The sequence below is a fragment of the Xenopus laevis genome, chromosome 5S, assembly GCF_017654675.1.
Source record: "Xenopus laevis strain J_2021 chromosome 5S, Xenopus_laevis_v10.1, whole genome shotgun sequence".
Lineage (NCBI taxonomy): Eukaryota > Metazoa > Chordata > Amphibia > Anura > Pipidae > Xenopus > Xenopus laevis.
In genome coordinates this window covers 10173230-10197111 of record NC_054380.1, presented here as the reverse complement: position 1 = coordinate 10197111, position 23882 = coordinate 10173230, and the positions used below count along the sequence as shown (strand labels likewise).

Here is a 23882-nt window from a genome sequence, read left to right as displayed (position 1 = left end):
TCAGGCAGCTCTCGTTATTACTCATGTATTATAAGGGATATTTAAACAAACGTGCACCAGTCAAAACAATACACCAATTAACAAAACAACCAATCCAAATGCGGATAAAGGTTCCAACGCTGAACCTTTTTGGGAGCCATATTGGTACACCCAAAACTGAATTTAAGGGACGCCCTATTAGTACACCGTGCATGTCTACTCATTTGAGCTAAATGAGTCAAGTTTAGTCTTAAAAGTTCCTCTATATGATTGTACTATTTAGAGATAGTTGGCTCCTACTTCGGAAGAATGTTAGTTGTGCTTTTTCAGCTTAGACACTTTATCCTGAATTATATTTAGAAGCACTTTATATCCTATTTAAGGTTATATATATTCATATATCTTAGTTTTTATACAAATACAATGTTCATAAATTAACTTTCTATATTTTTGTACTTATATATATATATATATATATATATATATATATATATGGCACATGGTCACTTTAAACTTATCTGAGGTGTACTAATATGGCGACACCTCCCACAGCTTTACCTCCTACTGAGATGCATCTGCTGCCTAAATTGTTGCTGCCATCTTGAATAGTAGCAGCGACCAACAAACGCTAACTGTGTTTGCTTTGTGCAGACAATGTTTTTGGTTTCCATGACCGGACATATGTCCGCACAAGGCTGTTTTCCCTACGAGTCAGCGAGATCATTGCCGTCAAATGGCTTCAGGCCGCTCTCCACTTTTGTTATGATCCAAATATTTCAAGATTCCTGCTTTCCAGTGCCGAGGAGACTGATTTATAGACAGCAAGTTGGCAGCTAATTACTGCTGCTGTATTTAATCGCTGACTGGGAGATACTCACCAATAATTACATCCCGGGGCATTAATCGGCTAAATTTGGCTCCTTGCGTAAAGTGCCACTAATAAAGGAATACAATTGCTGCAACATTTCAGTTTCCCACTGAAGCACTGCAACAATTATATCAGTGCTTATGGCAAATCCACCCGGGGGCACAAATATGCAGCAAAGGGGCTACATAAAATAACCCTACTCTGGCACTGTCGCTAAAATTAATATTCTCTCCTCTCTAAAACAGTTGTTTTCTTAATGAAAGCAAATTCCAAGTAATTCCAAGACACTTCCTAATATAAATTCATTATACATTTAATCTGGTTTTATAGTCATTCGCAAATGTCACTGCCCTTGAAAGCAGTAGCTGTCTGGCTCTGTTTATATGCTCTGTCAGTTAAGTTAGGGTTCAATACATTCACGATTTGTTGAAACGTTTTGAGAGATTATGTGACTCGACATGAAACTTAAAGGGATACTGTCATGGGAAAAAAATTTTTTAATTCAGTTAATAGGGCTGCTCCAGCAGAATTCTGCACTGAAATCCATTTCTCAAAAGAGCAAACAGATTTTTTTATATTCAATTTTGAAATCTGACATGGGGCTAGACATATTGTCAATTTCCCAGCTGCCCCAAGTCATGTGACTTGTGCTCTGATAAACTTCAATCACTCTTTACTGCTGTACTGCAAGTTGGAGTGATATCACTCCCCCTCCCTTTCCCCCCCAGCAGCCAAACAAAAGAACAATGGGAAGGTAACCAGATAACAGCTCCCTAACACAAGATAACAGCTGCCTGGTAGATCTAAGAACAACACTCAATAGTAAAAACCCATGTCCCACTGAGACACATTCAGTTACATTGAGAAGGAAAAACAGCAGCCTGCCAAAAAGCATTTCTCTCCTAAAGTGCAGGCACAAGTCACATGACCAGGGGCAGCTGGGAAATTGACAAAATGTCTAGCCCAATGTCAGATTTTAAAATTGAATATAAAAAAATCTGTTTGCTCTTTTGAGAAATGGATTTCAGTGCAGAATTCTTCTGGAGCAGCACTATTAACTGATTCATTTTGAAAAAAATTTTTTTCCCATGACAGTATCCCTTTAAGCACAATTGGAGAAGAATATGCGGTGTACCTGAACCAACCATTTATTTGTGCAGAAAACCAAAAATTAAAGGTTTCAGGGGTCTCACGCCCTATATCACAGACGAAGGGGGCTTGAGGCCCCTGAAACTTTGATTTTTTTTTTTGTACTTTGCATAAATAAATGATTGACGGTACTTCGGGTACACCGCATTTAACCGTCTGAGTGCATCTTCTTTCTACTCCAATTTCGTTTATGTAGAATGAAGAAAACCGGAGAGCATTCCAACGTGAATTAATGTAGTTTTATTTAAGCACTACTTGTTTCGAATCTCAAGGATCCGTCCTCTGGTGCAAGTTTCCCAGTGGAAGGATCCTTGAGATCCAAAACATGTAGTGCTTCAATAAAAAACGACATTAATTCACGTTGGAAGGCTCTCCGGTTTTCTTCATTCTACATGATATTGCAGTGCAGATGGCTACTCCATTAACCTGTTGAGCCTGAATGAAAACGAAGCTGGGAGGAACATCTGGGAACTTAAGGATTACATTGTCCAATTTCGTTTATATGCTCTTCACTCATGGTTCTGACCTGGAAACAATGTAGAAGAGACCTAGAGGAAAATTGACTTCTCATACATTGTTTCCAGTCAGACCCAAAGGTGGATTTGTCTTCGCCTCTCTGAACAGTCGGAAGGTAGTTAAAGGAGAAGGAAAATTGTTTCACACTTGGGGGTTCCAAATGTTAGGCACCCCCAAGTGAATGTATTTACTTAACTGAAACCCCGGACCAGTACACCTATCAGCAGAAAACTGCACCGGCCCGGGGTTATTCCAGCGAGCACCACGGAGTAATCCTCTTCCGGCTCAAATTTCCCTGGGCAGACGCATGCGCAGTAGAATGAAATAGCCGGCCTTTTAATTGAAGTTCGGCTTTTGACTCTAATGCGCATGCGAAGCCGCGAGAAGAAAGAAGAAGCCGGAATAGGATTGCTCTTATTATACATGGGATACATGTGCTGTTAATATGAATGAATTTAGTTACAACAGCGCCACCTGCTGGTCATTTTCTGACCAGTGTGACCACCAAGTAGTCAAGGAAGTTGTCAGGAGAAAGAAAGTGGCTGCTCTGCTTAGGAAAACAATTAGAAACCTTTCTCAAATCTTTCCTAAGCAGAAGAACATCAGAGCAGCCACTTTCTTTCTCCTGACAACTTCCTTGACTACTTGGTGGTCAGACTGGTCAGAAAATGACCAGCAGGTGGCGCTGTTGGAACAAAATGTATTCATATTAACAGCACATGTATCCCATAATTTCTTGGAATAAAAAGAAAATAAATAATGAATGTAGAAGACAAAAGTGCTTAGAATAGCATTTTACATTCACTTATTTTAAACATTTACTTATCCTTGAAGCAAAATCTCCTTAATGTCCAGTTGTTTTACCAATTCTATAACAAGCAAGTGTCAGATTTATAGAGAGGTCGGCATTTATGCCCTTGACAGACATCGTACATTTATGATTTTGGTGACAATAAATGCAATGATCCAATCACCTGTTCCATTCACTTGCCAACAAATAAAGATACCAGGGATATGGAGCCTGGTTGTCTTTTAACTTGTAGACCCTTTATGATTGGTTAGACTGAGTGCCATCTAGTCAATAGCAATGCCATTAAAATTTAAACAAAAGACCCCCTTGCCTCTCACAAGCCTGTTAAATCTTAAAAGCAATTGTAATCACATAATACAATGATGCACACTCATGTAGAACTGAATCCTACTTCTGTTGACACTGAACTGCAACTCTCGGTATGGCTTGCGAGTATCTTAGGATACTGAGAATGGTAGCACAATGGAATAGACCCGTTTATAATAAACATAAGTTGTAAAATATTTGTGCTAAGGAAATGATCATTTGAAAAATAACTGAGCTCTGTATTAAGTGTACAAACTAATGGGAAATCTACAAGCATGGTATTGAGTGCCTAGGCAACAGCTCCCCACAGTGGTCATAAAAACTAAACAAAATCCAGGTATTTTTCTCACTCCTTTCCTACACAGACTCATGTTGAGCTGGCTGATTTCAGTAGTATGCTCTTTAGGATATCACCTCTGAGTTAAATATTTAATCTACTTACATTAGCTCTATATATGGAACCTCCTCTGGATAAAGTAAAGGAGGAGAATTTGCAGATGTCCCAGCTTATTTTGGTTGTGGAAAAAAGCTATCTTCCCTTTAATTTGAGATTTACTCCACTACCTCATTTTGTGTTTCCCATTTCTACAGAGTTCAGTTAAAACAATACTATTGGCCCACGTCCTATAATGATCTCACACAATAGAGCCAACACTAACAATGGGCTACACTGTAAAGGTTCAGTAATCGTACGCCTCATCCTGTAAGGTGGTGTTCTACGCCAGCCACTGCTTAAAGGGGAACGATTGCGAAAATGAATATTTTCTTTAAACGTCATCATACTGAAATAAGAAACTACAACCAATTAAAAATTCTTTACTGTTTCTGAAATAATTAAGTTAATACTTTTATTTTCACTATTCCTCTCTCAGCATCTGTTTCTCTTCATTCTGTCTTCATTAAGGACTTGGCTGTCTTGGGGATGAATGTATGGAATATATAGGGTAAGGGTCTCTAAGTAAGTAAATAATAACTCACCACATATGGGAAGTGCCTCCAGTAAGGCAAACTTCCACCAGGCAAAGTCTTCAAAGTAAAAAAGTAGTTTATTTTGTCCACAGCCTTACGCGTTTTCGTGTTAACAAACACTTATTCATAGGCTTATGATTAGGGCCTATGATTAATCACAGGCTTACGATTAAGGCCTATGATTAAGTGTTTGATAACACGAAACGCGTAAGGCTATGGACACAATAAACTACTTTTTCACTTTGAAGACTTTGCCTGGTGGAAGTTTGCCTTACTGGAGTGCCTGCATTAAAGAATTTTCGGTTGTCAGATGAATGATCTAATATATCTTATAGGGGGGCCCCTTTTGCCTAGAAGATGTATAGAGCTCACGCTATTAAAATCACCAGATATCATGTCTCTCTACATGCAGAATTTGTGCAAAAGGCAGTTATTTTGTTAGATTTTGTTTGCACTGGAATCAGTTATTTGAGTGAGCTCTAATTCATCTGCTAGGAAAGGAACCCCCCTATAAGATATATTGGATCATTCATCTGACCCAACTCGTGCATGAAGACAGAATGAAGAGAAACAGATACGGAGAGAGGAAGAGTGAATATAAACTTGATTATTTCAGAAACAATGCAGAATTTTTAATTGACTGTATTTAGAAAGTTTCTTCATTATGAGGAAGCTTATATTAAATTTTCTTTTTTGTGATAGTTCCCTTTCAATAATTGACTCTCTGTCCTTGCCACTGTTAGCTGCCATCAATGTTATAGTCACACCCACTACCTGAGTTATAGACTCCCTACATTTCCCTTTGTAAGATGGCAGAGTGTTTTAGCTCCATCCACTGCTTGAGTTACAGAATCCTCAGCCCAACTGCTATCATGCATAGCCAAAGCCACTATCAACATACCTTCTGGCCAGCTATGAGAACCCTGTCCCCAATCTTCAGACCAGCAGTCAAGAGGGAAGCGCTGCAGGGGACAATTTCGTGGCTGGCAGGGGTGACCCTGTAGAGATAACAGGACAGGGGAATGGCATTCAGCAGAATCTTTTTGATTTCCTTGGCTACTGCAGCTGCATCCGCCGTTTCCAATGGCATGTCAACTGGGTCAGGAACGACATCTGTGGGGACTTGTCCTCTGTCGTCCTACAGATAAAAGCACAGAAGGAAGTCATGCCCACATCAGCACAGAGCAGCATGGTAACAACAACAGAAACAATACATGCTGCATGGTTCTTTGGGTTGATATAAAAACAACTGTTCATCATAATAAACCCCTCTAAGCAGCTTCTTATGCTAATGTTGAGCTGCTGCTTAACTATACTATTATTGTAGTTCAGAAACAGTTGATAAGTTATAAAGTACAGGTGTAATAAAAGTTATGCACAAGCGATTGTTGCTGTTTAAAGGGGAACTCTCTTCATGAACTAAAGTACTTGTATTCTGTTGCTATTGTTTTGTCAAGTATACTAAGCAATTGTTTCTTAACAATGCAGCATTGGCAGGTTGGGAAAAGGCAGAATTAAAATATAGTTAATAGGAAATATGAGGTCTATCTGCAACCTTGTTATGAATTCATTAATATTTTTTTCCTTTTGTAAATGGCATACAGCCAAGACAGCAGAGACCCAGCCACAGAAACCCACTCAGTGTGTATCCTGAGTGGGTTTCCTGATCAGTGAATTCTGTACACCTCCAGCTTGCAATATCTATAGTGTGTTGTGGCACAGCGTAGTAAAGCTTGCAGCTCTTAACTATTTCTAGAAGTCATTACTCACATGTATAGTTCAGATTAGAAACTGCTTTGCCACTTTTGCACATTTTGGCACTAAGGTCTGTCTGTCACTGCCCCATGTGCATGCTTTTGAGCACATTCCATTCAACAGTATTACTTTAGTAAATGTATATGTGTATATATATATATATATATATATATGTGTATATATATATATATATATATATATATATATATATATATATATATATAAAATATCAAAACAGGGGGGTTGTGGGAGCACTCTAAAGGCTTTAAAGTATATATATATATATATATATATATATATATATATATAAGTATAATAAATGCTATTGCATATGTACCCAAAACAGGGGTTATTTTGTTACAAAGTTATGATCATAAAATTGATAAGCCACCATACCACGTCAAGGTAAACCCCGAAATATATATATTTATTTATTTTTTTAATAACCTATTATCCTATTGGCTCATTAAAGGGAAGGTTCTTATTACCATCAATAAATAATGAAAAGAGCATACTTCCTCAAAATACTTAAGATATTTTAGGGATTTTCTGGAGCAGCAAGTCCGGGGAAACTGCCTTGGGCCTCGAAACAAAGCATGCAACTCTGACTGTATATTATACTCACTGCCCTGTCATGACTATAGCTAGAATATCAGCCATAAAGCAGGGCATGACTGCTGCTTACAATGGGGATCAGACAGGATCTGTGCAGCCACTGGGACAGAATGCTCTGTTATACAGATAGCTAGAATCTCAGCTGCCATAAAGCAGGACAGGACTGCTGCTTACAATGGGGATCAGATAGGATCTGTGCAGCCACTGGGACAGAATGCTCTGTTATACAGATAGCTAGAATCTCAGCTGCCATAAAGCAGGACAGGACTGCTGCTTACAATGGGGATCAGATAGGATCTGTGCAGCCACTGGGACAGAATGCTCTGTTATACAGATAGCTAGAATCTCAGCCATAAAGCACGGCAGGACTGCTGCTTACAATGGGGATTAGATAGGATCTGTGCAGCCACTGGGACAGAATGCTCTGTTATACAGATAGCTAGAATCTCAGCCATAAAGCAGGACAGGACTGTTGCTTACAATGGGGATCAGACAGGATCTGTGCAGCCACTGGGACAGAATGCTCTGTTATACAGATAGCTAGAATCTCAGCTGCCATAAAGCAGGACAGGACTGCTGCTTACAATGGGGATCAGATAGGATCTGTGCAGCCACTGGGACAGAATGCTCTGTTATACAGATAGCTAGAATCTCAGCCATAAAGCACGGCAGGACTGCTGCTTACAATGGGGATTAGATAGGATCTGTGCAGCCACTGGGACAGAATGCTCTGTTATACAGATAGCTAGAATCTCAGCCATAAAGCAGGACAGGACTGCTGCTTACAATGGGGATTAGATAGGATCTGTGCAGCCACTGGGACAGAATGCTCTGTTATACAGAGAGCTAGAATCTCAGCTGCCATAAAGCAGGGCAGGACTGCTGCTTACAATGGGGATCAGATAGGATCTGTGCAGCAACTGGGACAGAATGCTCTGTTATACAGATAGCTAGAATCTCAGCCATAAAGCAGAACAGGACTGCTACTTACAATGGGTATCAGACGGAATCTGTGCCACTATGATAGAATCAGTTATGTCATAGTAGTTAGTTACATAGTTAAATTGGGTTGAAAAAAGACAAAGTCCATCAAGTTCAACCCCTCCAAATGAAAACCCAGCATCCATACACACACCCCTCCCTACTTTTAATTAAATTCTATATACCCATATCTATACTAACTATAGAGCTTAGTATCACAATAGCCTTTGATATTATGTCTGTCCAAAAAATCATCCAAGCCATTCTGAAAGGCATTAACTGAATCAGCATCACAACATCACCCGGCAGTGCATTCCACAACCTCACTGTCCTGACTGTGAAGAACCCCCTACGTTGCTTCAAATGAAAGTTATTTTCTTCTAGTCTAAAGGGGGGGGGGGCTCTGGTACGGTGATCCTCTTTATGGGTAAAAAGGTCCCCTGTCATGTGTTGTATGTCTTGTGGGCACTAAAATGATTTTGCTATTGTGCCACTGCTCTCATGTGTAACACCTTTTGGAATAAACATCTAAATTGCTGAATGGAGCATGCATTAATTTCCCTCAAAATGGAAAGATATCTCACGGGAGCATGTATCAGTCACACACTGCTGGTCCTTACCCGAAAGGCAGGATTAGCTCCATGTTCAAGCAGGCTTTTCACAGCTGCCAGGCACAGGTTGGAGGCTGCAATGTGCAGAGCTGTGCCGAAATCAAAGTCACTGCAGGTGGCATCAACATCTAAAAAAAAAAAAAGATGAACACAGTGGGGCTGGAAAGCAGTGAACTGTAAAATGCACACGGAAAGGAAATGTCACAATTGTACTTCCAGCTGGAAAAAGACAATTTGTTTCTGCCTATGAATCCCTGGTGGAGGGAAAAAGTTTTTCAACCTCAAGTCATAATGTAATATTTCAGAACTAACGGGGGAATGTAATAAAAATCGCTAACGGAAAAACTATTCGCAATGCGAAAAGTTATGCCTTTGCGCGAACAAATTTTGCTTTGTGCGAATTTAATATAGCTTTTGCGAGCCCGGAAACTGTTTAGCGACCACTTCCGACAGTGAAAGACCGTTTGCGAATTTTATAGTTTGCGCCAATGCGCAGTCAATGTAATAAAACTTCTTACTGAAAAAGTCGTTATGTTTGCTCCAAAAGATTACGACACCTTCAAGCACTTCTTATGAGTGCGCAATTAAAATTCGCAATGCGCAATTAAAATTCGCAATGCGCAATTAAAATTCGCAATGCGCAATTAAAATTCGCAATGCGCAATTAAAATTCGCAATGCGCAATTAAAATTCGCAATGCGCAATTAAAATTCGCAATGCAATAACAGTTTAAGGAACAATATTACATCGCGAGTCTTATTGGTGCGAATTGTTTTGCTCTTTGCGACTTTTATTACATTCCCCTGTAAAAGTCTTAACTCTAAAAAGAGTTATTTGGTAAATTAAATCAAGACATAACTATTTTGGGGTTTGTAACAATTTTCCCTCGTATGCACCAAGGATGGCGTTATCGTTACTAGGGATGCACCAAATCCACTATTTTGGATTCGGCCGAACCCCCTGTATCCTTCTTGAAAGATTCGGCCAAATACCAAACGGAATCCGAACCCTAATTTGCATATGCAAATTATGGGTGGAAAGGGGAAAACATTTATACTTTCTTGTTTTGTGACAAAAAAACACACGATTTCCCTCCCTGTCCCTAATTTGCATATGCAAATTAGGATTCGGATTTGGTTCGGCCTGGCAGAAGGATTCGGCCAAATCCTGCTTAAAAAGGCCAAATCCTGGATCCGGTGCATCCCTAATTGTTACACCACCTCTATGGGCCCCATGTCACCTTGTGCTTTCTAGCAACCACCAAAGAAGTCACCGGTTTGCTCTATTAAACCACAGCAAACTCCCATGTGCCATAAATTAATATCCATTGGTTTGTTAAAATGCTAAACAATTTCAACTGCCAATGTATGGTATGGTGCATCATCAGCAGAGGAAGAGGAGCTGCAGCTACAATCTTTTGGATGTTGTCCCAACAGATAGGTGGCCATGCCATGTATAGTCCCATTTTACAGTATCATCTCTTCAGCCGGACTGTATTTATCAGGCAGTCTATGTCAGCCTTTAGTCAGTGGTTCCCTTATTTCCCAATTTACCTTTTGGCTTAGAATTTTTCAGGATAATCTCAAGGAGCTCAGGAACATCAAAGTAAGCCGCGTAGTGAAGAGCGTTCATATTGGTCCAACGGCTCCGCAAGTTGATGTCTGCCCCCAGATTTATCAGACGGGAAGCAAATTTTGCTGCTGTCTCGGCATCTCCTAATGCAGAAATGTGGTCAAGTTGGAGCTGGAATAAGCAAACTCTATTGCAACTTTCAATCTGTGCAAGAGCAAGGAATTTAATTAATTAACCCTTTATCAATATGCACTATTACTTTATATTCTGCCATATACCGAACAGAAAGATACACTGATGTACAATGATTTATTTGCTGATCCCAAGCACTTACACTTAACAGAATCAGAATTGTGCACAAATAACAGTAAGTGGTTTAGTGGTTAAGTAAGTTTATTTTTATTTGATATAATTCCAGTGGGATGGTATATAAGCTCAGCACCCCCACCCACCCTAGAAAAACATCCAGTTTGGAAAACTGTTGGGTCAGAATTAATCAGCAAAAGCTTGTCATTGCTCCTCACATGGAAAAAGGCAGTTTGGTGATAATAATGAGACGAACAGACAGCTTCTCCGCTCTGTTCTCCTTCATTTATAATTAGCAGTGTCCCAGATTAATACACATCCTATAAATAAAAAACAAACTGGCAGAAATTATTACTTGGCTAAAGGGATGGTCATTCCCTAAAGTCCAGTGTGCGATGACAGAAGTAGAAGTTTAAAGGTCAAATATACAATATTAAGAAATAGGAATGAATCCCTTCCCTTGCTTTCTCAACATTAATATGCAAGAGTTTAGTATAGGGCATGCACAAAAAATTCCTCTACATATTGGTATTTATGTTTCAGATGAGCTGTCATATTGCTCACCTCAATGTCTTTTTGTCAGCCATAGAATATGATCGTAAAGTAGTAGTTTAAAATTCTGAACCTGAACTACAACTCTAGATGGGGACACAAGAACCCCTAGCTCATCATACACAAGATGTTTTGGATAAAATTAAAGTAGGTATAATAAACCTCACGTTGACTGACCTAGGCCCAGTTAGCATGATTCAATTATTTGGTCCCTAGGCCAAGTATCATATAATAATATGTTAGCGTGCTGATGTGGGCCTGGCCTGACAAGATTTGGACACCTGCTCTATAAATATTATCCCCCGGGAGGGCTCAGTACAGGCTAATAAGCTTCTGTATTAGAGGGGAACTTTTATTGGCTTTTGAATGGCTACCTTTACACTGTACAGCAAAAAATCATTAAACCCTTGCATAGACATGCTTTAGCTTTATATACAGTATATGTGTATGTGTGTGTGTATACAGTAGAACCCCCATTTTACATTCCCTGATTTTTTTCCCCTCATTTTACATTGTTGTTTTGTGGTCAGACCTATATGTTATGAATAATACATTTCCCTTATTTTACATTTTCCTGGATTTTACATACATTTTTGCTGGCCCCCTGAAAAACTGTATTTAAATATCCAGACGTGTGCAGTGCCCACCGCATTAAAGACTTCATTCACTGAATACCTTTATGCAGTCAACACTTTCTTTCAAGTTATCACCTTATTATAGCTTAAAAAGAGCTGCTGGCTTGTACAGAGATGAGAGCTATATACTGAATGACTCTTGTCTGCTGTAAGCATTATATTATATGGAAATATGTTGCAGCTACAGAGCACACTGTGCACCCAACAATTAACATTCTGATGGAGTGCACTAATTCTACTAGTACTAAATACAGTGCCTTGCAAATGTATTCACCCCCCTTGGCTTTTTACCTATTTTGTTACATTCCAACCTGTAATTTAAATGTTCCTTCATCTTATTTTATGTGATGGATCTGCACAAAATAGTCTAAGTTGGCAAAGTAAAATGAGAAAAATATATATAAAAATGAATTAAAAAAAAAGAAAAAACTGAAAATTGGCATGTGCATATGTATTCACCCCCCTTTTGCCATGAAGCCCCTAAAAAAATCCTGGCGCAACCAATTACCTTCAAAAGTGACATCATTAGTAAAATAAAGTCCCCCTGTGTGCAATCTATGTGTCACACGATCTGTCAGTATAAAACACACCTTTTCTGACATGGTAGCACAACAATGGTACCACAACAAACCTGCCAAGAGAGGGCCGCCCACCAAAACTTACAGACCGGGCAAGGAGGGCATTAATCAGAGAGGCAGCACAGAGACCAATGGTAACCCTGAAGGAGTTGCAGAGTTCCACAGCAGAGACTGGAGTATCTGTCCATAGGACCACAATAAGCCATACACTCCATAGAGCTGGGCTTTATGGAAGAGTAGCCAGAAAAAAGCCATTACTTACAGTTAAAAATAAGAAAACACGTTTTGAGTTTGCCAAAAGGCATGTGGGCGGCTCCCCAAATGTATGGAGGAAGGTGCTCTGGTCAGATGAGACTAAAATTTAACTTTTTGGCCATCAAGAAAAATGCTATGTCTGCCGCAAACCCAACACATCCCATCGCCCCAAGAACACCATCGCCACAGTGAAACATGGTGGTGGCAGCATCATGCTGTGGGGATGTTTTTCAGCAGCAGGGACTGGGAAACTGGTCAGAGTCAAGGGAAAGGTGATGGTGCTAAATACAGGGATATTCTTGAGCAAAACCTGTGTCAGTCTGCCTGTGATTTGAGACTGGGACAGTGGTTGACCTTCCAGCAGGACAATGAGCCGAAGCATACTGTTAAAGAAACACTCGAGTGGTTTAAAAGGAAACATTTAAACGTGTTGGAATGGCCTAGTCAAAGTCCAGACCTCAATCCAATTGAGAATCTGTGGTCAGACTTGAAGATTGATGTTCATAAGCGAAAACCATCCAACATGAAGGAGGTGGAGCAGTTTTGCCTTGAGGAATGAGCAAAAATCCCAGTGGCAAGATGTGGCAAGTTCATAGAGACTTATCCAAAGCGACTTGCAGCTGTAATTGCCGCTCTACAAAGTACCGACTTTAGGGGGGGTGAACATGTATGCACGCTAAAGATTTCTATTATTTTGTCCTATTTGTTGTTTGCTTCACAATAAAAAAAAACAAAAAACATCTTCAAAGTTGTAGTCATGTTCTGTGCAAACTCTCAAACAATCCATTTTAATTCCAGGTTGTGAGGCAACAAAACATGAAAATGCCAAGGGGGTAAATACTTTTGCAAGGCACTGTATGTAAGAACACATGTTTATGTTTGTTTATAAAAGACCAAGAGCTTGTAAACGTATGACTCATGAAAAGCCCTCCAAATGTTCCTTTGTTACTCTGATATTCTGAGTGCAGCCGGGCCGTGTCCTGCAGAGTAGACATCATTAAATCATCTCACGTTCTGATCTTGGCAACTGAATCTCCTGCACAGAACTTATTCTGATAACACCAGGATGTCCAATCTGGGAGCGTGCCCAGAGCTTTATGGTGCAGAAAAGCAATAAGCAGTACTGGCCTCAGTCTGTGTTTGCCAAGAACAGCCCCTATTTCATCCAGTAGTAATGGCTTGTAAAATCCATGGCAAATGGAGAGAGATAAGTGCCCTTTTCTTGCTTGTTTGTTTGGCTCAGAACCAAGACAAAACGTATCTGGTCGCAGTTATGTGCACATAAACCAAGTAGTGTCACAGTAATCACTTAGCTTGGAAACAAAGAATGTGATAGGCAAGTAGGAAGGGAAAATATTCTCTGAAATAGCACATTTAAATATCATGTCTTGTAAGTCTGTCTTTTCTTAAAAAGCTCTACTGTCTTAGTGAGGGCCCAAACCGCATACTATATGGAAAGAGATTTTGTATCAAATGTAATTGATGATTCAATGTATATTGCAAATAAAATAAAGCAAGTGCTTGGCCAAAGCTACAAATCATTTCCCCATTTTTCAGAGGACATTGCATAGCTGTGGTTACAATAACCAGATCTGCCATTTTAGGAGCAAATGACATTTGGTGCTGCCCTAGGCACAGTGCAAAAATTGTCCACTGCCCAAAATTATCAGAACACTTTCAAGTCTTAGAACGTTTGTTGATGGCCTAGGACAGAGGTACTCCCCCACCCCTTTTTTTTTTTAAAGGCACCAGATGGTCACCCTGTAAAACTGCTACTCTAGTTACTGTCTATGTAAAAAAAATACAGCCCTGGTCTTACCTATTCCTTGGGCCCCAGACTTGCAGGTGTAATGCAGAAGGGTCATGTCGGTGAGCCCATCTCGGTCATTGACTCCACATCCTCTCTTCAGAATCTACAACAAAAAATGATTACTCTTGAGGCAAGCCACAGGCATTTAGTCCAAACTTTACTATCCATGGCATTCACGCATGGCTCCAATATTTATATCTCCTGGCTCGGGCTGGCAAGTTGTTCGCCAATTTTTATCCGGGTCTGCCCTTGAATAGGAGAATCCTTGTTTAAGGCTGTGGGCCAGTCTAAAATTGAAAATGGGCCGCAATTGGCCCGAGGGCCAGAGTTTGGACATGCCTGCCTTAGAATGATACTCAGTGAGACCCAGTCTGACGGTGAATTCAGTAGGGAGCCCTCAAATTAATTTGATTATATTTTCTTATTGATATGTTGAAGCATATTATATAAACATTTTACCTGGGGGGATGAGTCGGTGAACATGCTGATGTGCATTCGCCCGAGGGCCGGAGTTTGGACACGCCTGCTTTAGAATGATACCTGGTGAGACCCAGTCTGACGGTGAATTCAGTAGGGAGCCCTCCAATTAATTTGATTATATTTTCTTATTGATATGTTGAAGCATATTATATAAACATTTTACCTGGGGGGATGAGTCAGTGACCATGCTGATGTGCATTCGCAAGAAAAATTAGAAGGCACAAGTTGAATCGCAGCCTCCAGTGAGAACTAGCGCCAGTGAATCCAGTGACGTCATGATGCTCACATGCTAACATGCAATTAACGTGCAATAGACGGCACTGCTCATCGACCGACTCCTGGCTCTGGCTGGCCAGCTGTTTGCCAATTTTTATCCGGGTCTGCCCTTGAATGGGCGAATCCCTGTTTAAGGCTGTGGTCAATCTAAAATTGAAAACGGGCCGGAGTTTGGACATGCCTGCCTTAAAGTAAACTTTTAGTATGTTATAGAAGGGCCAATTCTGAGCAACTTTTCAACTGGCTTTCATTATTTATTTGTTATAGTTTTTTTAATTATTTGTTTTCCTCTTCTGACTTTTTCCAGCTTTAAAACGGGGGCCAAATGTATTGTTATTGCTACTTTTTATTACTAATCTTTCTGTTCAGGACCTCTCCTATTTATATTCCTCTTAGTCTCTTAGGGTTCTTACACACGGGCGGTTTTTCCTGCACTTTTCCTTGCATTGTGCTTTCTTCCGTTCAGCCGCAGGGGAATGCAGGAGAAGACGCACTCAATTATTGTGAAGGGGGCTGTACTCACACAGACGCATGTATGCGACGAACGCAGGTGAAATGCAACATGCTGCATCCCATCTGTGTTTGGCACTTACATGCATCCGTGTGAGTACAGCTCTCTTCACAATAATTGATTGCATCTACTCCTGCGCGGCTGAACGGAAGAAAGTGCAACACAGGGGAGCGCAGAAAAAAACGCCCGTGTGTTGGAGCCCTTATTCAAATCAATGATTGCTGAAACTGCAAACTGCAGAATAAAAAGCTAAATAACTCAAAAAACCACAAATAATAAAAAATGAAAACCAATTGCAAATTGTATCAGAATATCACTCTACCGGGGGGGTCAGAAGGCTGAATGTCCAATTCCAATGCTGTTATATACTGAATCAGTCCAGATGTACAGCAGCCCTATAACAGTAATGATCATGGCCTTCATAGTTGTCCCCAGCAGTTTTTTTTCAGCCAGATGTAGATTGAACACTGGAAGAAATCACCTGATTGCTTGCCATGGATTACTGCCCAGGTGTAAATTTGCCCACTGTTTATAAATAACCCCCACTGTGTCAGCCTGGATGTAAACACGGAAAGTTTTTCAGCACGGAATGTATTTTCACAAGATATCCACTCTGTTAGCACCCAGGCCAAAGCAGTGCCTGTAAGTGCAGACACAAGAGTGGGCAGAGGCCAGCTGATAGGCTATTTCTTGCCCTGTGTCCATACAGTCCTGAAGTCATAGCATTTTATTACAATTCATCTTCTGGACTGAATGGTGAGTTGCTGGAAAATGAGGCTCGAGTTCCAACTCATTTATCATGCTGTTTTTACATTCACTATTTTCATAAACTTCCATTAAACATATCTAATATAAGTAATTATAAAACAACTGGGCTTGCTGAGTAATTATAAACATATTGGCCGGTTATCCTGCACTGGGAGCCTTTGTATCTGTTTATTTGTTTTTATTCATATTTTGTAAGAGCAACTGTAATCACTCCCCAAACAGCTTCTTGGCTGTTGAACAAAGGGAAACATGCACACAGAGAGGAATCTCCTGCTGGAAGAATTCCGTAGTTGGTACCCTAGTAACTTACCTCATTACCAATGACATCGATGCTCTGCTGGACCTGGGGAACCCACTGGCGCAGGATAGCAAACAGCTCCGAAATGGAAGTGTTCGGGTCAAACAAAATGTCCTGGCAGGAAGCATCATTTGGATCGAAGAAGGAGAATTCTATCAACAAAAATTATATTGAAGTATCACATCAAACCAGTGGTCACTTCAAAATAATGACTACACAGGGATCATGGAAACAACTTTGAAGTGGCTGCCCCCATTGCTACACAGCAGCTTATTTATATAAACAATAGTAGTGTATCTGAAGAAAACACACCAGTTTTACCAGTACTGGGCAACAGTACATTATATTTTCATTACTTTAAAAAACTTAAATTTTTGGGTGTTACTGTTCCTTTAACATGGCCAATATGTAGCAGCAAGGTTAAAATGTGGCCCCTTTTATTTGCTTATTCCTTTATAAATCCTTTATGGTCCAGCAGCAGATCATAGAAGGAAACAGTCAGATATGCCAACATATCATAAAATTATTTTTACAGGCAAACTGGGAATTATTTGTCTTCTTTTTATGCTAACACAACTAGGGATGCACCGAATCCAGGATTCGGTTCGGGATTCGGCCAGGATTTGGCCTTTTTCAGCAGGATTCAGATTCGGCCGAATCGTTCTGCCTGGCCGAACCAAATCCGAATCCTAATTTGCATATGTAAATTAGGGGTGGGTAGGGAAATCACGTGACTTTTCGTCACAGAAGAAGATTTTTTTCCACTTTTTCCTTTCCTGACCCTAATTTGCATATGCAAATTAGGATTCAGATTCGGTTCGGTATTCGGCCAAATCTTTCACCAAGGATTCAGGGATTTGGCCGAATCCCAAATAGTGGATTCGGTGCATCCCTAAACACAACAGGTTCCTCCTGATTATAAACACTAGTTAAAAAAATGAAAGAGCAAGTGTGCAAGTGTAACTATCACTGCTCCAGTTTCTCTACTCACCGCAATCGGAAGGCATTGGCGCAGCAGAGATAGAAAAGGTCACCGGCCTCTTGCAGCCCACGTAATAAGCCCGGTAATTTCTAACAATAGAAAGAGAGTCTTTTCCAAGGCGACTGGTTCCCAAATCCTCAATTGTCATCTTCTAGGGGGCTCCACCTGAGCAGGAAACAAGAAAACATGGTGAGGGGAAACCAAACACCAAACTGGCTAAGGCTTCATTACTGTAGAGCAGTGATCCCCAACCAGTAGCTCGTGAGCATCATGTTGCTCCCCAACCCCTTGGATGTTGCTCTCAGTGGCCTCAAAGCAGGTGCTTATTTTTCAATTCCAGGCTTGGAGGCAAGTTTTGGTTAAATAAAACCAGGTTTACTGCCAAACAGAACTTCCTGTAGGCTGCCAGTTCATATAGGGGCTACCAATAGCCAATCACATCCCTTATTTGGCACCACCCAGGAACATTTTTCATGCTTATGTTGCGCCCCAACTCTTTTTACATCTGAATGTTGCTCACAGGTGAAAAAGGTTGGGAACCCCTGCTGTAGAGAAAGTGTAAATTAGAATCTCAAAAACAAGCAAGCGGCACCTGGACCCCTCCATCATCGGCCGTTCCACTCCACTCAGCTTTCTGTACTGAACTTATGTTGCCTGTTCAGACTGCCCAATATCTGAGCTGATTTACCGTATATGTCACAAATATATTCCAGCTCAGTTGCTATGCAGTCTAGCAAAGATGCTGCTCTAGAACTGAGAGTGCAAGGCCTGAACTACACGAGCGCTTTTGTAGGACGGTGTCGGATCGACAAAATGAATCCTACAAGTTTGATGTTGTCGTGAGGGTTAAAATACAATGTGACTGATACAAAAATCGGATGTGTAAACTACAAGTGAACTCTGCATGCTGTGTCTTCATTCGACAAGATAAAAACGGATGGTGTCAGAAAGACTTTTTTTCCTCATTGAAATATATATTGACTGTCGGGTGTAAGGGTAGAACTAGACGAGCATTTTCCACGCGATTCTGCCGGATCCGACGCGCTGCACCAAAACCCAGGTGTCAAGTCAACAAGGTAAGAAATACAAATGTCAGATGGTGTTGGATCAACGCTGCATCGCCATCCGACTGCTATAGCTTACCTTATTTTTCCGTCGCATCTGACTTGACTCCTGCATTTTGAAACAGCACGTAGGATCCAGCAGAATCGCATGGAAAACACTTGTCTAGTTCTACCCTAAACTAAAGACTCCATCCGACTTTTCTGATCCGGCTTTAAATTCTAGCCTAGGGGCATCAGATTTTGTAGCATCCTACAAAAGCTTGTGCTGTTGCGTGGCGTAGCGTGAAAAATGCTTGTGTAGTTCTACACGGACGATTTCTGCGCGATCCGACGCGCTGCGCAAAAACGCAGAGTATGTGCCACTATGATTCCAGTCATAGCCATATACAAGTACCATAGAGTATGTACCACTATGAATCCAGTCATAGCCATATACAAGTACCATAGAGTATGTGCCACTATGATTCCAGTCATAGCCATATACAACACAATAAGAATGACTGCGCTTCAGGAGATTGGTTTAATTAGCCTCTCGATCACATCCCCTCCACAGGTGTATAATTATACCGAAAATATGGAGTTAGTGAGAGAAAAGCCGATGAAGCACCGCTAGCTGCTAATAAATGTTTTATTTACCACAACATGTTTCGGGCTCAGGGCCCTTTCTCAAGTGCTCAGGGCCACTTGATAAAGGGCCCTGAGTCGAAACATGTTGTGGTAAATAAAAACACATTTATTAGCAGCTAGCACTGCTTCATCGGCTTTTCTCTCACTAACTCCATATTTTCTCTTTAGCAATATACCATAGAGTATGTGTCACTATGAATCCAGTCATAGAAATATACAAGTACCATAGAGTAGGGCCACTCTGAATCCAGTCATAGCAATATACAAGTACCATAGAGTAGGGCCACTCTTTTCAGTCACTGTAATATACTAGTACCATAGAGTATGGGTTGCTCTGAATCCAGTCATAACAATATACTAGTTGTACCATAGAGTGCGTGACATCTTGAATCCAATATCATGGTACTATAGAGTAGTGATCGTAAGACCTTTTCAGTTCATACCTCCCTTTTCAGTCCAATGTTTGATCTAGAGTTGCCACCTTTGCTGATGGCTAAACCCAAACAAGGGGACGGGGCAGATAACATCGGGGGTGGGCAGATAACATCGGGGGTGGGGCAGATAACATCGGGGGTGGGGCAGTGTGTAGGAACAGGTGTGATGACATCACAGGTGGGAACAATGTTGGTGGAGTTATGACACCAGGGCAAGGTTATTGCATCACTTACATGCAACTGGCTGGATTTCTATCCAATGTTTATGCCCAGTTCAAAGCCACACAGGTGGCAACCCTATCTCTTGCTAAATTCTGCTTGATGTGTAAGCTCAATCCTTTAATTACAAGTATGAGATCTATTATACGGAAATCATTTATCCAGCTCTGAAATACAGCAATGCTAATTTAGAAAAAAACATTCTTATTTTTGATTGATTTGGTTTTTTTTTGTGTCTGTAATAATAAAAAATGACTGTACTTGATAGTAACTAAGTCACGTTGATGTGAGCATCTTAGTATTTAAATTATTTTCATGTACAGTATTGGCCTGATCATTGTTTCATAAGGCTGAAAAACGAACAGAAAGTTTAGGCCTTACAAAAACGGCTCAAAACCAAACAGGTGGCAGCCCTAGTTTGATCACTCTGGGCCCCCTTAGCTCTTAAAGAGGTTGTTCAATTTCAAGTTAACTTTTAGTATGATGTAGAGAGTGATACTCTGAGACAATGGGCAATTGTGTTTTTTGTTTTTTATTATGTGTCGTTATTTAGCTTTTAATTCAGCAGCTCTTTAGCTTTCAATGTCAACATTCTGGTTGCTAGGGTTAAAATGACCCTAGCAACCATGCATTGGTTTGAATAAGACACTGGAATATGAATAGGAGAGGCCTGAATAGAAAATGATAATAAAAAGTAGAAATAACAATACATTTGTAGCCTTACGGAACATTTGTTTTTTACATGGGGTCAGTGAAAACTGCAGAAGAAAAAGGCAAATAAATAATAAAACATAAATGATGACCAATTGGAAGGTTGCTTAGAAATGGCCATTCTATAACACAGAGTTTAATGGTGAACCACCCCTTTAACAAGGTTACAGATATATAGAAACAATGGGGTAACAGTCACCCTGCTATAGTTCCAGGGGTACCCAGGGCACAAATAAGCACTCACCCCAAATCTCCCCCTAACTGGCCTTCAGACTGGGCCCCCTTAGCTCATAACAAGGTTACAGATATATAGAAACATTGGGGTAACAGTCACCCTGCTATAGTTTCAGGGGTACCCAGGGCACAAATAAACACTCACCCCAAATCTCCCCCTAACTGGCCTTCAGGCTGGGCCCCCTTAGCTCATAACAAGGTTACAGATATATAGAAACATTGGGGTAACAGTCACCCTGCTATAGTTCCAGGGGTACCCAGGGTACAAATAAGCACTCATCCCAAATCTCCCCCTAACTGACCTTTAGGTTGGGACCCCTTAGCTCATAACAAGGTTACAGATATATAGAAACATTGGGGTAACAGTCACCCTGCTATAGTTCCAGGGGTACCCAGGACACAAACAAGCACTCACCCCAAATCTCCCCCTAACTGACCTTTAGGTTGGGACCCCTTAGCTCATAACAAGGTTACAGATATATAGAAACATTGGGGTAACAGTCACCCTGCTGTAGTTCCAGGGGTACCCAGGGCACAAATAAGCTCTCACCCCAAATCTCCCCCTAACTGACCTTCAGACAGGGCCCCCTTAGCTCATAACAAGGTTACAGATATATAGAAACATTGGGGTGTCACCCTGCTATAGTTCCAGGGGTACCCAGGGTACAAATAAACACTCACCCCAAATCTCCCCCTAACTGACCTTCAGACTGGGCCCCCTTAGCTCATAACAAGGTTACAGATATATAGAAACATTGGGGTGTCACCCTGCTATAGTTCCAGGGGTACCCAGGGTACAAATAATCACTCATCCCAAATCTCCCCCTAACTGGCCTTCAGACTGGGCCCCCCAACAATATTAAAAGCGCTGACTGAGAGTGTGGGGCAGTGAATGCAGCTATAGCAATATAATGGTACAATAAAGTGCAACTGGATGTGCAGGGACCTCGACTAACAGTGAGTGAAACTGCCCCCCAGCAACTGTCAGCGTGTCCCTATGTAACTAAATGACATCCCTTGTCCTCCGTGTGAGACACTGGGGGTCATTTATCAACACTAGGCAAATTTGCCCATGGGCAGTATCCCATGGCAACCAATCAAATTGCTGCATTCAATGTTCTACTGGCAGCTGGCTTCAAAAAGCTAATCCCTGATTGGTAATTGCCCATGAGCAAATTTGCCCAGTGTAGATAAATGAGCCCCACTGACTCCCAGGACCTGCCAAGACTCAGTAGTATGAGAGCGACTACCTGTACCTGCCAGTGATTCCCGTGAGTGACAGCACAGAGCAGTGACACGGAATGTCAAGCCCCACAGCCGGAGTTACCTTGTGTGGCAGGAGCACAGAGCCGGATCCCATCCAGAGATTTACATAGAACAGAAGACACTGCGACTCCGCCCCCACGCGTCACTGGGGGGGCGGAGACGTGTCTGTCAGAACCTTCTGCCCGCTCTGTGGCTTGTTTTACTGCGGGGTAATGGGGGGGAGTTAACCGTTATCTCCTTTCTTTTTCTGGCATTATCTCTCCTGCACACATTCCGGCCTAGTCACTTAGGCCACACTCCGGGGCTTTACTGTAACAACACCATATTACTCAGGGGTCCTACACTGCCATTTAGCATTAATACCCCCTCCTGTCTCATGTGGTACAGCCCTGATCCTACAGTATCTCTAGTGATTGCCCCTGAGGAGATGGTGCCTACAGCCCTTCTCACTTGAACACAGGGTTTCCCTACATCTCCCAGCATTCCTCAACATACAGTCAAGAGTAAATGCATGCTGGGAGTTGTAGTCTGGAAACATGGGAATCCAAGTCAATAAAACAGTGGGCCACACTCTCCTATTTTCCTTCCAGGCTGTTGTTTATACCACTTCCTGGTTTGTGAGGGTAGTTATGCCCCTAACAACCAGGCAGAGGCTTAAAAGTAAATCAGTACAAAATACATCAAGAAACATAGCGAATTCCATGTCGCTGTCAACATCAGACATTTTAGTGGGTATGGGGATCTGCTGCCAGGGTTCCCAGGGGCCACAACTTGGGTTGCCACCTTTTCTGGAAAAAAATACCGGCCTTCCTATATATTTAACTTTTTTCCCTATTAATTCGGATTAATTAGTTTTCACCTGGCCAGTATTTTTACTGGGCACACAGGTGTTCCAAGACCCATGCCAATGTTCCCACAGGCTGTGAATTGAAATGTTCTGGTTTAGGACTCTTACACACTGGCATTTGTTTGTGCGTTGCGTTTTCCTCCGTTCAGCCGCAGGGGAGCGCAGGAGTAGAAACACTGAATTATTATCAATGGGGCTGTACTCACAAAGACACATGTAAGCTCCAAACGCAAGTTGGGATGCAGCATGCTGCATTTTACCTGCGTTCGGCGCATACATGCGTCTGTGTGAGTACAGCCCCATTGACAATAATGCAGTGCGTCTACTCCTGGGCTCCCCTGCGGCTGAACAGAAGAAACTGCAATGCAGGGGAGCGCACAAACAAACGTCCGTGTGTAAGAGCCCTTAATTGTCATTACTTGGAAATGTTATTGTAAACTAGGCGTCATCCGTGATTTTGTCGCAGCTTGTTTTGTTCCACACTCCACACAATCCTTCACACCCTTTTCCACCTCTGGAATGTTAATTAGGAATCATTATTCCCACCTAGATTAAGTTTTCCTGTGGATTTAGAGAGAAGACAGGGCCAATGCAGCAAGACAGGGGCCCTAAAAAGATTCAAATAGGGAGAGATTTTCTTTATTCATCACACAGAGGTAAAGCTTTCCAGCTGCCCCAGCAATTTATATTCTGGGTCTTGTACCGTTCCACACACATTTGCAGTCTGCAAGGGGGAGAAGCATGAAAATTCTACTGGGTCCAGTCTCCCAGGGGGTGTCCAAGGAAATCAATATGGCAACCCCCTATGTAAATGATTGCAGGTATGGGGCCTGTTATCCAGAATGCTCTGGACCAGAGGTTTTCCAGATAATGGATCTTTCTATAATTTGGATCTTC

The 23882-nt window shown here is 41.3% G+C and overlaps 1 protein-coding gene across 4 annotated transcripts in view; it reads right to left on the bottom strand.

Moving 5' to 3' along the window:
• The window catches only part of clip4.S (CAP-Gly domain containing linker protein family member 4 S homeolog), a 41784-nt gene extending 19266 nt beyond the window's left edge, over nt 1-22518 (bottom strand). The window contains exons 1-7 of one of the 4 annotated variants that reach the window (XM_041564215.1): nt 22129-22518; nt 17593-17748; nt 16614-16753; nt 14278-14371; nt 10114-10275; nt 8570-8688; nt 5500-5736 (exon numbers count right to left, since the gene is read on the bottom strand). In XM_041564215.1, the coding sequence (XP_041420149.1) occupies nt 5500-5736; nt 8570-8688; nt 10114-10275; nt 14278-14371; nt 16614-16753; nt 17593-17731 (891 nt within the window). In that variant the 5' untranslated portion in view covers nt 17732-17748; nt 22129-22518. Of the gene's footprint in view, nt 1-5499; nt 5737-8569; nt 8689-10113; nt 10276-14277; nt 14372-16613; nt 16754-17592; nt 17749-22122 lie in introns of all 4 variants that reach the window. The other 3 variants (XM_018264913.2, XM_018264911.2, XM_018264912.2) reach the window with 3 other exon arrangements.
• Between the last annotated feature and the right edge of the window lie 1364 nt (nt 22519-23882).